Source organism: Mustela nigripes, chromosome 5, assembly GCF_022355385.1.
Source record: "Mustela nigripes isolate SB6536 chromosome 5, MUSNIG.SB6536, whole genome shotgun sequence".
Lineage (NCBI taxonomy): Eukaryota > Metazoa > Chordata > Mammalia > Carnivora > Mustelidae > Mustela > Mustela nigripes.
In genome coordinates, this window is record NC_081561.1 from 80,260,307 (window position 1) to 80,275,537 (window position 15,231).

At 39.3% G+C, this 15,231-nt stretch overlaps 1 protein-coding gene across 16 annotated transcripts in view; it reads right to left on the reverse strand.

The window, feature by feature from the left end:
- The window catches only part of EPB41L2 (erythrocyte membrane protein band 4.1 like 2), a 211,351-nt gene that overhangs the window by 94,013 nt on the left and 102,107 nt on the right, over positions 1 to 15,231 (reverse strand). For all 16 annotated transcript variants that reach the window (XR_009404466.1, XM_059400722.1, XM_059400719.1 and 13 more), the window contains exon 3: positions 14,156 to 14,365. Coding sequence is in view for 15 of the 16 variants with exons in the window: in XM_059400722.1 (XP_059256705.1) it covers positions 14,156 to 14,365 (210 nt within the window). In the remaining variant the exon portion in view is untranslated. The remainder of the gene's footprint in view (positions 1 to 14,155; positions 14,366 to 15,231) is intronic.

Below are 15,231 nucleotides of genomic sequence, written 5' to 3' on the forward strand. Positions count from 1 at the left end.
AACAAACTAAAGTAAAACCAAAGAAAAAGTGACAACAAGGTCTTTGTTCACCAAGTGGGGAGGAGGGAAGCTGGGTGAATCTTCAAGACTCGGCCTGATTTAAAATACACATACATATAAATCAACTCAACTACATAAGGAGAAAAACTGTGATATTATCAGAGAGAAACATAGGGATTCAGAAGCAAGAAAGCCAGGAAGTGTTTGGGTGACCAGCAGCTCTAAGGGATGCTTCCCCAAAAGGCTACCTTAGTCAACCCGACCCAAAGACACTGCAAATTCAGCCTTTGGGCGCCCACACAAACTCCTTAATTTTTCCTCAGGCCTTGGCTTCAGTAGTGAAATGTTACCACTTAGGATTCTTTAGAGAGAAGAGCTTTCTTTTAAAATGCAAATATCTCTTAGAAGGCAGTACAGGTAATCAATCATTCACACATTGAAGTCATTCACTCAAATCACTGATCCTCTCCTTAAAGAGCTGAGAAATCTGCTACCTTTGAGGAATTAGGAATTGAGATTCTAGAAGGAGAAAAAGTACGCAGGAAACATCACTTTTTTTGAATTACACTGCAAAAGAGTAATATCATCATGGAAGTAAGAACAAGAAAGTCTAATGGAGAAGAACACCAAGAAATAATAATCTGGGGGGGGGGGGGGGTTGGGGAAGAGGTTTAAAATTTTGGCCTGAGTTAAGAAAGGGAGGTAGAAATTCTGTCTTTAGCAGCCTGCTCCAAGATTTAGCACCCAGAATTCAGGTAAAAAACATAAGGTATGGACTTTGACAAATCGACCTGGAAAAGGAATCATTTGTGCATTGTCTCTATAGGAAAGCATACTTTACAAATAAATCATTTGCTGAGGTACGGCATGTACAGATAACTATTCATAAACTGGAAACTTCTTTTACAGTGCCTCTCTGCACTATGTATTCGAATACCCAGATGGTCAACCCCAAGTTGTCCTGTATTATTTCTTCCCTAAAATGCAAAGTGACATGTGACATCTATTTGAAAATCAAAATTTTCTCCAACAGAAACAATATTTTTATCTGGCAACTAAGTTTCAGGCCAATCATTCTTCTCAACATGAACTCCCATCCTAAATTTATCAGGTGACTAACACACCCAACTAGAAATACTGAGGTTCATGGTACAGTGTCCAATAGAACTTAGAGATGGGTATCTCAGTAAAAGTAAAGCTAAGTAAAACCAGCACCTATGAGGGGTGAATGTTCTGACTGGAGGAGACCCAAGAATGCATGCCTAAAATGTTAGGGAGGGAGGGATGGGGGAGAAAGGAAAGAGTGTGTGTGCACGCGTGCGTGTGTGTGCGTGTGTGCACGATTGTGAGTAATCCCTGTATACAGACCTCAATGGGCTTCTTGGAGGGGGAGGAGTAGGAATAAGAAAAAGTGAGATTTTATCACTATCACTCAGAAGAAGGATACCTGGCCTAAAAGCATAATTATTCTTGACCCTGGCAAATGTACTCACCCACCAACAGTGTCTTTGGACCAAGCTGCAAGTGAGTTGAAGACACCAGTTACTATGTGATGAATAATACCCCTTGCTCTGAATTTCATGCTCACAAAGATATCTTAGGATTATCACCTGGCATCATTCAAGGACTTTACTATGAAGAAAAGAATGAGTCAACCAATCACTGTACACATTTCATTCTTCCTGGCAGTTACCTTTCACTGTAAATCACTTCCTGGCATTCTAATGATTCCATTCATAGAACGGATCAGTAAAGGCCAACTGTCTTCTCCCGGACTGCTTTGGGTACATGAATAAAGAATTAATGTATGCATGTATGCCCCCAATCACACCCTAACACAATGAATGACCTCCCATATCCTATCTTGTTGAAGCCCATCCTACTGGTCATCAACACTGTGAGCTTACTCTACAAACGTCAAATATTATCATCATTTCTACAGAACTATGAAAGACTTTGGCAAGGCAGGGGGAAGACAGTAACCTAAGTTTCTTTTGACATACATTGCAAGATATACCCAGATTTCAAAACAATGAAATGAAGCAAATTTTAACTTTAAATTTGAGAACTACTCTACCAACGTAGAGCTTTGTAACAGCTCACCCTCCCTCCATCAACTTCCCTGGGGAAAATGAGATAATATTCCACAAATTGAAAAGCTTTATAGAGGGGCACTTCAGTGGCTTAGTTGGTTAAGTGTCTGACTCCTGATTTTGGCTCAGGTCCTGATCTCAGGGTCGTGAGATCAAGCTCCGCTCTGAGCTCCTCCCTCAGAAGGGATTCTGCTGGAGATTCTCTCCCTCTCCTTCGGCTCCTCTCACCCCCCTCTCTAAAATCAATCAATCAATCTTTGCGGGGGAGGGGGGAGCTTTATAGAAATGTTAACATTGGATACTTCCCCAAGTCACCACACCCAGAACAGATTCTGACTATTAGAAAGAAGTATGAAATCCAGCCTGAACCCAGGAAGGCAGCCTTTGCCCTCTGCTACCCAGGATCCGACCAGGGATGAGGGGACCGACTAGTCCCCAACAGGATCCCCAATGCTTGGTCTGCAAATGTTTGGTGAACAAAACCACACATTTTATATAACACATAATGACCGAAATCACATGAATAAGAAGTGAATCACACCTATTTTAAAAAACAGTAGGGACGCCTAGGTGGCTCAGTTGGTTAAGCAGCTGCCGTCGGTTCAGGTCATGATCCCAGCGTCCTGGGATCGAGTCTCACATCGGGCTCCTTGCTCGGCAGGGAGCCTGCTTCTCCCTCTGCCTCTGCCTGCCACTCTGTCTGCCTGTGCTCGCTCTCTCCCCCTCTCTCTCTCTGATAAATAAATAAAATCTTTTAAAAAATAAAAAACAGTAAAACATTTTCAGAATACCCTTCCAGTCCTTCCATTTCTATGACCCACCTCCATTCTGTCAAATTAAACACACGTGCAGAATAAAATGGATTAGCAAGACCCCTGCAGGAAATAATCAGACAAGAAAATAAATGAACAAAAGGCATCTGAGAGAAAATAGTGAACAAAATACCAAAATGAATGCTACTAAAGCTACTGCCACAAAGTAAGTCTTTTTATGGCAAGAGAACTCAAGTGTCTCCTGACAACGAGGGTATGTGCTATTATTGAGGACGGTCTACCTCCCCCTTCATCCTAGAGAGAAAACATGTTCCTTGCTCAAATTTTCCTAAGTAGAAAGTGGACCGCCAATTAAAGACGGTAGATTAAACATAACCCATTTACTTCTGCTCCCTCTGGAAGCTAGTTAGAACAGAAAATGATCCAATAACACACATGCAAATACTCACTTTTTCCCCCATCCTGACACAGGGGGAAAAAAAGGAACAGAATCCGTGCCAATGACATTTTGGAAAGCAGACTGAAAAAGGCTGGGGCGATCGAGTCCATGCATTTCTGTTTTACATTTTCTTCACAACCTCTCGTGTGGATGGGAGCCCACCTCCTCCGTGATGTTTAGCAGAAGTGACCCCGGTGATCTGCTGACTTGTAAAATGGGAGGATTTCTAGTTCAAGCCAAGCCAAGAAAAGCCCAGGTCAAAGCTATCAACAGTGGCTCGCTCCTAACCAAGGTTTACTATCAAGCTATCCCTGACCTAGGAGGAAGGAGGCATTTAAATCTAGACTTAGAACCCCATATTTCTGCTTGGATATTACTGTTGAGTCTTTTTAAATAAAAAATGTAATGGGTTAGGTGTTGCTGACTTTTCCTAAATATTTCATTCTTCAAAGATTTATTGATTTATTTGAGAGAGAAAGAATATGAAAGGAGAGAGGTCAGAGGGAGAAGCAGAATCCCTGCTGAGCAGGGAACCCAATGTGGAACTTGATCTCAGGACTCCAGGATCATGAGCTGAAGGCAGTCGCCTAACCAACTGAGTCACCCAGGCGCCCCTAAATATTTCATTCTTCAAAATCTAGGAATCCCTTTCTCTGCAGCAAGGAGTTGCCAATTTCAACCCGTGACAACATGATACTCCTGTTATTTTTCTAACCCTGAACAGTACTTTATCAATTACATTCATGTCCCACTCTCAGCTTGGAACGTATAGTTTATCCTCAAAAGTAATACTCATAAGCAGCTTGAGAGGCAAAATATCTTACATTTTTCTTTTTATCTTTTCAGCAAAAGTAGGAAGCAAATCAATATTTAGGGACAAAAATTATTTCTGAACACACAAGATATATTTAAATGAATATGATTTTTTAAACCAAATTTGTAAAATACTGTGCAAATATGACTTTCTTCCTCTTTTTCTTAAAAATGACATACCATCCTTAAAGGACATCAGCAAGCCAGGAATTAAAATAATTCCTAAGGAATGAAAATGCACCGTCTTTTGGTCTTTTTCTATTACCCACTATAACAGCAGCACTTGGCATGAATCTATGAAAAAGTATCATCTCTTTAAAAGTAACAAAAACTGTTAAAGAGAGGCCAGTATTAAACTTCTAGCCAGATGAGCAAACCAAAAAATTTTTAAGTATCTTCTTTTAAATGTTGCTAAGTACCACGTCCACGTCCACCAGTACTTATTTCAAAAACTAGAAGCAGCAACTTCTGTAGGCTAGCACATTCTCTGCAAACTATTTGCTTAGAATGAATTGACATTTGATTCATATAGGCTTTCTGTGCGACAGAAGAACAGCTTAGTAGAGCATTCTTACTTGGCTCACTTTAAACTGCTGCTGACAGAAATATAAAAATGATCAATATGACGAACAGCTCAGAACACTCGGATGAATTTTCTTCTCTACGTAAACAACTAGGGAATGCACAAAATCAGACTCAACCTCAAAACAAGTTAAAATGGCATATTCCACAAAAGAAACGCAGTGAGGAGTAGCCGTGACTAGGCAGAATGGAGCTTTTGTCTGGAGGTGACTCTGCAGACTATAAGAGTTTAAAAAGAAAAAAAAATTAAAAGTAATATTCCTCATAACTTTTCTGAGTCCCTGTGTAACTCTGTTGCAGAACATAATGAAACAAATCATAAAAACAGCAATCTGACAGATCCTTTATCAATGCTTGACTCATTTAGCCACCTTGTATAAAGAAATTTTTTCAGAGTTAATCCAGTGCTTTTTATATACCAGCTTTTAGGACATTATATTGAATCCAATCCCTTTAAGATCCAAATATTAGTATACTATATTATATGGTACTATTAATACTAATGATGCATTTCTGTCCGTGTTTTTACTGGACCAAAGTATGAATTCTGCTGTGGAAGGAACAGGATGAAATGAATGGCTCTGGCATTTGTGAAATAAGCACAGGTATAGGCAGGATTCCCAAGTCCTTGACCCCCCTTCAAGCTCTACACATACCCACAGAGGAAGCTTGAGGGGGAGGGGCAACAGGGAGATGAGGGCAACAGAGAGATCACCAAGGAAAAGAGTTAGCAAAATTTCTACAGTTGAGAAACACAAGACAGTTACATTGTCTTTAATTTCCTCAGAATAGAGAAAGATGACTAAAAATAAAAGAAACAAAAACAGAGGGATTCTGAATAGTGTGTTAAATGAAAGATATTTTATGTTTTTTATTGCCTGAGAGAAATAACATTGCATTTCTTCATTTGATGAATCTTGTCAAGGAGCTTAAAAAAAAAAAAAAAAAAATTTTTTTTTTTTTTTTTTTTGAGAGAGACAGACACACACACACACACATAGAGTGCATGCATGTTACCAGGATAATCTCAAGGAGACTTCCTGCTGAGCTCAGAGCCCAACACAGGGTTTGATCTCAAAACACTGTGTTTATGACCTGAGCCAAAATCAAGAGTCAGACGCTCAACTGAGTGAACCACCTCAATATGCACAAGGAGCTAAAATTTTTTAATCCCCATATATTTTAGTGAATGAGAAAAATGTATCAGAACAGATTTTAAAGTACAAACCTTATCCAGAAAATGACCTTCCCCACCATTTCTAATCTTACTCAACCTTCAAATAATTCTCCTTCCAAAACAGAAACATAATTCAAAGACCTCGTGCCTGTTCTACTACCTCCCCCAGGTTACAGTGAAAATGTATTACCTGATACTAAATGGTAAATGACCAAAGAGTTCGCTTTGCCCAGCAGCACATGTGAGAAAGGGCCAGGAAGAGCTGGAGGTTGCCTTCAAAATGATGTCAGCATAGTTACTCAGGGTGAGAAGTTACTTCCCAGGGCCCCCATTTAATGCTTTCAAAATACCACTGATGCCAAGGGCAACCTCCAGCTTTTGAAACCAAAAGTTAGGGAGACGAGAAGGATAACACATGTGGTAGCTTTCTTGACAGCCTGGAAATGAAAACCGTATCATTCTTTAGTGTGCTCAAGAGTAGCACTAGTGAAGAGAGGCAGGGAATAAGGTATTAATTATCTGTTCTCCAAGCCCAGCGTATACTCAGCCAGCAAGCAACCTCTTGCGGCAGTTCCCATGTAAGTGAAAGCACTCCTATAGTCCTGTGTTCAGGCAATCTAACATCCCCGACAGGCTGTGAGCTTGTACAGGCCCAGAACCACCCCTTATCCACTTCTGCCTAGCTCTCTCCTTGCAATTTCACAGCCTTTTATAGGAATTTAATTGTTTTCATTCATTTAAGCCCATGAAGTGTTTCTATTAGAAGGTATCCTGCTGTTTCTAAGTATTTGAAAATCAGGCCAGTGGTGGACAGAAGTAGCAGGGGTGTAGGGGGTGGGCAGGGAGGAGACCCACATATTTATACGCACACCCAAATCTTTTCTAATTGGAGGGTGGAGAGAAAAATTGGTAACATAAATAAGGAAGTGTGATCATTTAGCTTAGAGAAGAAGGATGAAAATGTTCTACACATACAAGAAAGTAGAAAAAAATAAAGCAATGATTACTTTCTATGAGTAGTGTACAAAGTCCTGTGTTAATGCCCCATGAGGAGAGAGAAGAAAGGTCCTTTTCCCAAGGAATAAACAATGCAGATGAAGAAGTAACAGGAGAAAAATCAAGAGTTTACCAGTTTTCAAACCCAACACAAGTGATTCTTTCAGAAGCTGGTGCATGATTGATTGACAAGTTAATGGTGCAAACAAGTTCAGGGGAAGACAGAGTTGGGACATGACACCATGGGGAGAAGTCATGTGGCTAGAGAGGTAATCACAATGCACAGATGTTCTGATCAGAAACTCTGATAATTGAGAAGATGCCTGATTAGAAGACCAATTAGGTTGGCAGGAGAAAACCTGGGAGAATCCACTAGTGATAGAGATCAAAAGACAGTCTGAGATCATTCCTGAAAGAGTCCTGAATACCAAGCTAAAGCCGGGTTTGATAAATAGACCATGATCTGCCCTGTTCCTGGGACTCCCTAGTGTTCCTCAAGCTCGACCAAGGATTCAACCATTCACGTGGCACAGTAGCCTCTTGCCACTTACTCAATACAAGTCACTGAAAAGAATTCTCATCTTAAATTTTTTTAAGCCAAAGGGATAGTCAGACAGCCAGCCAGTAACATTCCACTGGCTGTTGGGATTTTATATTGCATATAATATATGCCAATCAAATTGTCCTAAGTTCCTAATCCACATTTGTTTGAATCTAACACCATTTTATGGGAGCATATAGTGTGTGACAACTTCTAGATCCTTCCAGAGTATGGACATAGTGAAAACTATTTAACTAAGAAACTTAGTAAGGTCAGTGCCAGAGGTCTGAAAAACCACCTAGGAGAGAGAAAGCAGAATAAGCAATCAAGTAAATAAATAACACCCACTCGAAAGCAATGATCTCAAATTGGACTTTGGAGACCAGTCCTCTACATGAGAAAAGTTAACCTTGACACATTCTACTTTCTGATAAATACTTTTATCATCATCACACCACCGAAAAGAGCCTACATTCTTATCGCCTTATTCATAGCACTAAAGAAAAAAATGGTACTGGCATTCCTGTGTGGGCAGAAACAATGCCCTCAATTCTCAGACTAAAATCAACACGTGGGAACAACTTTCTGATGCCAGAGGGAAATGCAAGCAGCTCTAACTCAGAACACACATTCACTTTTGCTCCCAAAGCCGTGCAGGAACTTTCACATTTATTCTCTGGCTTAAAAAAAAAGCATCAGCTTTTTCTAAGCTGTAGTAAAACCAGCTCTATCACAGAAACAGAGGAAGCAAGTATTTTCATTCTTATTTTGCAATCTGAGGATAGAAAAGAGGAAGTGACTGCCGGTAGACATCCGAAGAGCCAAAAGAAAAGGAAACATAGGTCTCCTGACTTTACACCCACGGCTTCAACTAAGTCTGACTGTGTTTTGACCTGAGAGGAAAGAACCCCGCTGTTTTAACACACTGAGTGTCGCAGGAGTCCTATAGCTGAGTCTCTGGAACATGCAGGCAGGACCCAGGAGACTCCCTACAACTCTTTCCATTCAAAGTCTGGTATTAGAGGAGCTTGTCACATACCATTAAATATTCCAGTAAGATAAAAACAGATGTTATCAAAGACTAGAAATTATAGCAGCTTCATGAGAAAATATAACCCTCAAAGTTTCCCCCTAAAATTTGAGATCTTTTATTATCAATAGATGACAAATTTGTATAAAATATAAATTGTAATTTTCACTAAATCCAATGAAAAAATACTTCACACAAAGATGTGGAACAAATGAACACAGACTAGGCCTTGAGTTGAAATGAATGCATGGCTTAGCAATAAGCTTATTGTTACATAAGCCAAAAACAACATTAATTACAGTCAAGCCCCTTCCATATTGTTTTTTCACTTACCTGGAATCATGCTCTAAAAATGTCCTCCTATCCAATATTTATGTTCACACATATTGTATTTGTGGGGCATTTTAATCCACTTTTAACAACACATACTGTTATCTCAAAAGAATGCAGACTCAAAAGATGCATTTTTGAGTTTTTGAAAACAGAGCTTCGTTGGTTCCCTGAGCAAGCTTATTCATTTAATTCCCGAGGTTCAAGAAAGAATAGGCTCAGATGGCCCACAGGAGAAAACAATGGGGAAACGAGAAGCCTAAAATGAACAGAATAAGGAATACAGGGATATAGATGGACATCTGGAGATCTAGCCACCTATCTTAAGGAAGTAATTGGAAAAACAGGTGATGTTAGGACACAAACTATACTATCTCCAAGAATTATCTTTAAGAAAAATAATGCAGTTAATACAGAAACATTTGCATGAAATGGGCTTAAGAGGGGTGCCTCTGTTGACAAAAGGTACTGATGGGTACCACAAACAGGAAACTGCCTAACTTTCCCAATGCTCGAATCACATGGATGAAATCCTATCTATAAAGACTACATCTTAACAGATGCAGTGAATAAAAAGAAGTCCTCCTGCAGTTGCTATGGCCACACAGCTGCCTACTGTGTTCTAAAATCTAAACAGCACTAGTGACCTTGCTGTCTCCTCCTTTCCAATGACTTTCCAACCTCTTCCGTATCTCCCCAGTAAATGTTGCTCTATAGATTAGTCTGAATCCTCTCATCCTGGCATTGGAATGCTTTCTAGAACCTCACCTGACTCTATAAGGTCTAAGTTAGGTCATTCTAACTCCTTGAGACTCCTATACAGACCATCTTCTCTCCACTGTTGTAGGTGCCCTAAAAGGGAAGATGATCAGGCCCTCTTCAGTGGGGATGCTACAATCTAAAGGACTAGCTGAAAATAAGACACATTTACATACAAAAGGAAAAGAGTAACCACATCTAAAAAGTCATGATAGTTAGAATCTTTGACAGTAAACAGATGGAAACAAGTCTCCTCTCCCAAACCAAATAAAGTGAAAGTATGTATTTCCAACACTGTTGAGTGCTCCCAAGTTCATCAATAGCTACGCTTTCCCGCAACATACTTCCCCAAGGATTCCTTAGACACTGATTTCCTGTGTAGAGCTGTGGAACTACAGAGAAGCAGCATCAGCACATCACTTGAGCTGTCTAAGGCCAATGCTGGAAAGGAAAACAGAAGCGCACTCAAACCACATGATGGCCGCCCTCTGTGCCCTGCTGCTGAAGAGGAAGTAACAGCAGGCTGGACGCATGGCAGACCCGTGCAACCAGAGAACCAAAATGGGAAGAAGCACTTGATAAAGGGGAATCAACGAAAATAGGAAATACAACTTAAAACATGTGCATTGTTAGAAGAGCTACTATGACATTGATGATTTATGGCCTATTGTCAGAAAGTCACTGCTGAGAATTCTAGTGAAATGCTGTTACATGAAATCTGCTGGGGGATCCCATCACTGAAGCCTACTCACATTTCATTTTCCTTCTACTTGAAAGGAGAAAAAAATGTACTCAACATGTACATGCTACGCACTAATTTCAAATTTATCTACCGTTCTCCAAAAAGTTCATTTTTAATGATATATTAAGTAATCATTTATTAGTTGAAAAGACAATCTGTATATTAATATAGTCATAAAAAATAAAGGTTCCTATGCTTTTGCAACCAAGTTAAGCCTCAGTGAATTTAACTTTGGTTAATTGCAAACTTAGGTGCGTTTAACTTTTCAATCTTTCTCAACTCTGCTTCAAGCAACCCAACAACTACATTCCCCATGAGTAGCAAAGTCATAGAAGAGGGAATAGTCATACAGATAAGAATGTTATTTTGTACCATTCCAAAATGAGATCTGACATCTAATAAATGAGTGCTAAACAGAAGGGAATAAAGGGGAATGGCACAGTGATTAATATCAGACTTTATTAAGTCAACTGTGACTATAAAACACTTAAATATTCCTAAAAGGGTAACAATGAACAAAGAAAAAAAACAGACAACCCAAAATTAGATGGCAGAATACAGCCACGTATCAGTTATATAAAATACCCAGCCTAAACTCACCAGTTAAAAGACCAAATTTTCAGGGCACCTGGGTGGCTCAGTCGGTTATAAGTCTGTCTGGCTCAGACCATGATCCCAGGGTCCTGGGACTGAGCACCACACAGGGTTCCCTGCTCAGTGGGGAACCTGTTTCTCTCTCTCTCTCTCCCTCTGCTGCCTCTCTTGTGCTATCAAATAAATAAAATCTTAAAAAAAAAAAAAAAAAAGACTAAATTCTCAAAGTGGATTAAAATACATATCTCCTCAAAGATACAAGAGCACAAGATTTGAAACCAAAGAAATGGAAAAAGATAGTCCAGGCAAACCCTAACCAAAATAAATCCACTGCAATTAATATAAATGTCAAAATAAATTTTAAGGTACTATATGATGGCAAAAGGGGAAAAATTTTGTACATGTAGATAAAAGGGGGGGAAAAAGACCCACAACAGGATGCAAAAATATTAAGAACTGAATGGCAATGAAAAACCCTATGTTCAAAGTTTGTGCTCTCAACAAAAGATACTAAGGGAAAGCTAGAGCCAAGATTCTGTATATTGACTATTCAACTCAAGAAACTAGAAAAATAACAGGGTAATCCCAAGGAAAAAATAAAGAGCAAAGAGGGAAAAATGCTACAAAGTAGAAAAGAAAAAAAGGAAACAACAAAGTCATGTTATTTCTTTGAAAACAAAAATTAAAAGAGTAACTCTATAGGAAGAATGATTGATTGGGGGGAAGGCAAATAACACTAGACATAAAAATGGAATAAGAACTGAATATACAAGATGACAATGCTATGAAAAACCTCAGGCCAGCCAATGTATCAAATTAGAGGAAATGGACAGCTATCCCTAAAAATATAAATTACCAAAACTGACTCAAGAAAAAACAGAAACTGTCAGTATTTAAATCAATGATTTAAAATAACAAAAACAAAAAAACCCACTCTATAACTCTCCTCTTTACACTAGGCCGAGACAGTTTTAAAGGCAAGTTCTACCACATCTCCAAAGAATAAATAAACCATCATTTATCCAAAGTTTTCCAGAGAATACTAAAAAGGAAGCAACTTTATGAGGCTTATAACCTAGGTCACAAAATCTCATACAGTAGATAAAAGAAAGTTAAAAGTAATATATGCCAAAACCCTACATTAAAAAATACAGAATGAATACCAAGTCAACACAAATAAGTAGAGACAATGTGGAAAAATTCACCTTGGTGGATACTGGCTGGAATTGAAATCGGCACAACCACTTTGGGGATCACTTGGCAGTACTGGGGAAATCTAAGGAAGGACACTTCATTCTATCAACATTCCAATTCCACAACGTCCCAACTCCACTACAAAGTGTCCACCCTGAAGAAACTCTTGCATAGTAAACAAGGCAAGGTATGCGATTATGTTCACTGAAGCACTGACTGGTATACTACAAAAAGAAATGGAGCCTCCGTGGAGGAAGGGAGAAACTCATTCAGTCATTCACAGTAAACTAGACAGCAGTTAAACAAAGTAGATTTACATGCTGTAAAAAGAGATGTACAGAGCAAGAGAGGGGAGATGGGATGGAGACTTTAGCAGTCTTTAAGGTTTTAGTTCTTAAAAAAGAAATCTGAAACACATGGCAACATGGGAACATCTGATAAAAATTTTTATGGTGAATTGTCAATTATTTCCTAGATTTTTGTAGTTTTTACATACATCGTGACTTTAAAAGACAGACCACAAAAATAGATTTAAACCATAAAATACATTGGTAAATCTTAAGGTACGGTGATATAAGGAGATTCAGAGATAGCAGGGACCTTCTGAATTACCTAAGGAATCTTATATTCTATAGACGAAGTCAGTTTCTGGGCCTCAGTTTGGTTTGAATAAATGATTTAAGGTAAAGTTATCATATCAAGCTGGTTCTCATATTCTAGACACCCTAATTTCTAGGATAGGTGGAGAAACAAGGGACATGTGGTCAAATGTAACTGAGTCAAGTTCAGACCAGCTACCCATTGTGTTCCTTACTGTCCCCTCACCCAGATACACAGTGTCAGGCAGTCTTCCCCACGCCCCTCCCTGTCTCTCTCAGAGCTTTAAGGATTTTTAATCCTCTTTTGCTACTCCTGTTCTTGAAATAACTGAAATATCAGAATAATTATAACTAAAATGAGTAAAATAAAGGCAAGGACTTAGGAGACATTCATCTTAGCACCCTCCAACCTTGTACTCTAATACACGTTTAAATATATAATAAACTACTGTTCAACTAGATAGGTCTATCTTACCAAGCTGAATGCTTTCATTGTAAAGTATAACTTCTATTTTTAATAAGGAAGAATGTAAGGAATGAGGAAAAAATAACTTTAATATGTAAATAGATGAGAAGACCCTCAAAAAAGATTATTTAGAGACCATATTTTCAATGAACAAAAGAGGTCCCACGCGTAGCAAATGGAACAGGCTAGTTTGGTGGTCAGGTCCATGACGTCTGGAGTCATACTGCCAGCTCTGGAATTCGGGCTCACCCACAAACTAGCTGGGAAACTCCAGACAAGTTATGTTAACTCTCTAAGCCTTACATTTGCCCACTGTAACAATGAAAATACCCACAATACCTACCAACACCTACCTCACAGTCTCACAAGTGCGATGTGAACTCATCCAACGGAAGCAGCTGACACAGTTCTTCAGTGAACATCGACTATTAGCATACATTCTTGTAAATAAAGCAACTTAGCTATGAAAAGCAACAAGCTCTTCTGACTAACAAAATTATAAGGTATAAGACGATTTAAAAAATTATATTGGTTTTGGTCACATCCAAGCTAATGAGTTACATGCCTTGTAACTCAAGAGTGTTTTTTAATTAAATGACACTAAATAATTGAGCTTAATTTTAAGTCTGTATAGGACTCGGAATTAAAAAGAAAAAAAAAAAATAACAGGTAGTGTTAAAGTGAAATTAGCGTGGCTCTTAAAATAATCAACATAGCACTACTGGATTTCCTCGAGCGAATCCCTTACGGGCAAGGGTAATAGTCCAACCATATAATGTCCATTCAGAACAAACACCTGCCAACCCACATGACCCAAGCAAACTAGCCAAACCCTGGTCCTGATTCCCGCCCCGCCACAAGGGTCAGGAAATATTGTCTGTAATAGAAATGACCCTCTTCTAGGTTTTCTTGTTTTTTGAAGCAAAACTGACAGGCCAGTTTATAGGAACACAGCAAGGTACACACTATGCTGCCACACCAGTGAGGGCAGCCCGTCCCTCCGCTCTCCGGTTGGGCCCTGTCTCACCTCCAGGTCACAGCTGTACTCGGTGCCGTCCAGAAGGATCACTTTGCACTGGACTGCTTTGGTCTTCTTGCTGGCTTTCTGGGAGGACTTCTCTGCTTTTAGCTCATTGGTCTGCACTTCCTTGGTCTCCCTCTTTGCTGCTTCTTCTGACTTGTCTTCCTGCATTTCCTTCACCTTCTCTTCTCTCTCCTTCCTTACCTCTCCAGCAGGCTGTGAAGGGAAAAAAGGAAGTTCATACTAAAGTTAGCTAATCTGCAGAAGACCCAAGTATTCAAAGGAAAATATTCGGTAAGAATCGTGATTGTCAAACACCGTCAGCCTCAGATTTTTAAAGACCTCAAGATTTTGCTGGAAAGGGTATTTCCCTGTATCTCCCTTCCCACAATCCACCGCCCATTTTCTCATTTTGCCGATTTGGTAATTTCAGCATTAAATAAGTAAAAGAAACTACGTCCTGGCCACTAAAATTTAAATATCATTTCAAATATAAAATATAAATATAAAATATAATTCCGCATCATGGCAAAACCTAGGCTTCATTAAGCAACCAAAATGCTCACATGTACAAATCTATTTCTTCCTACTCACTGAACACTTACATACATCAAATCAAAGGTATTAAAATCTATACTACTTAAAAAGGAGAGGTGGTAGAATTCAGAGAGTATCCATTTAACCTTAAAAGGAAGAGTCATGAACTGTTTCTTATTGTTTACATAAATAGTCGATTTCTTGGTCTTATTATCTTGTCCAGGTTTAAAGAAGTAACGAGAAGGCCGTGGCAGACACTGTAAGCCATAGTAGTGTCTGAATATAAGAAATCTGGATAGGATTCCAAAGAAAAAACTCCTTTTTGGTATGTGGTTAAGCACCAAGCTTTCGGGGTGCCTGGGTGGCTCAGTGGGTTAAAGCCGCTGCCTTCAACTCGGGTCATGATCGCAGGGTCCTGGGATCGAGCCCTGCATCAGGCTCTCTGCTCAGCAGGGAGCCTGCTTCCTCCTCTCTCTCTGCCTGCCTCTCGGCCTACCTGTGAGCTCTGTCTGTGAAATAAATGAATAAAATCTTAAAAAACAAAC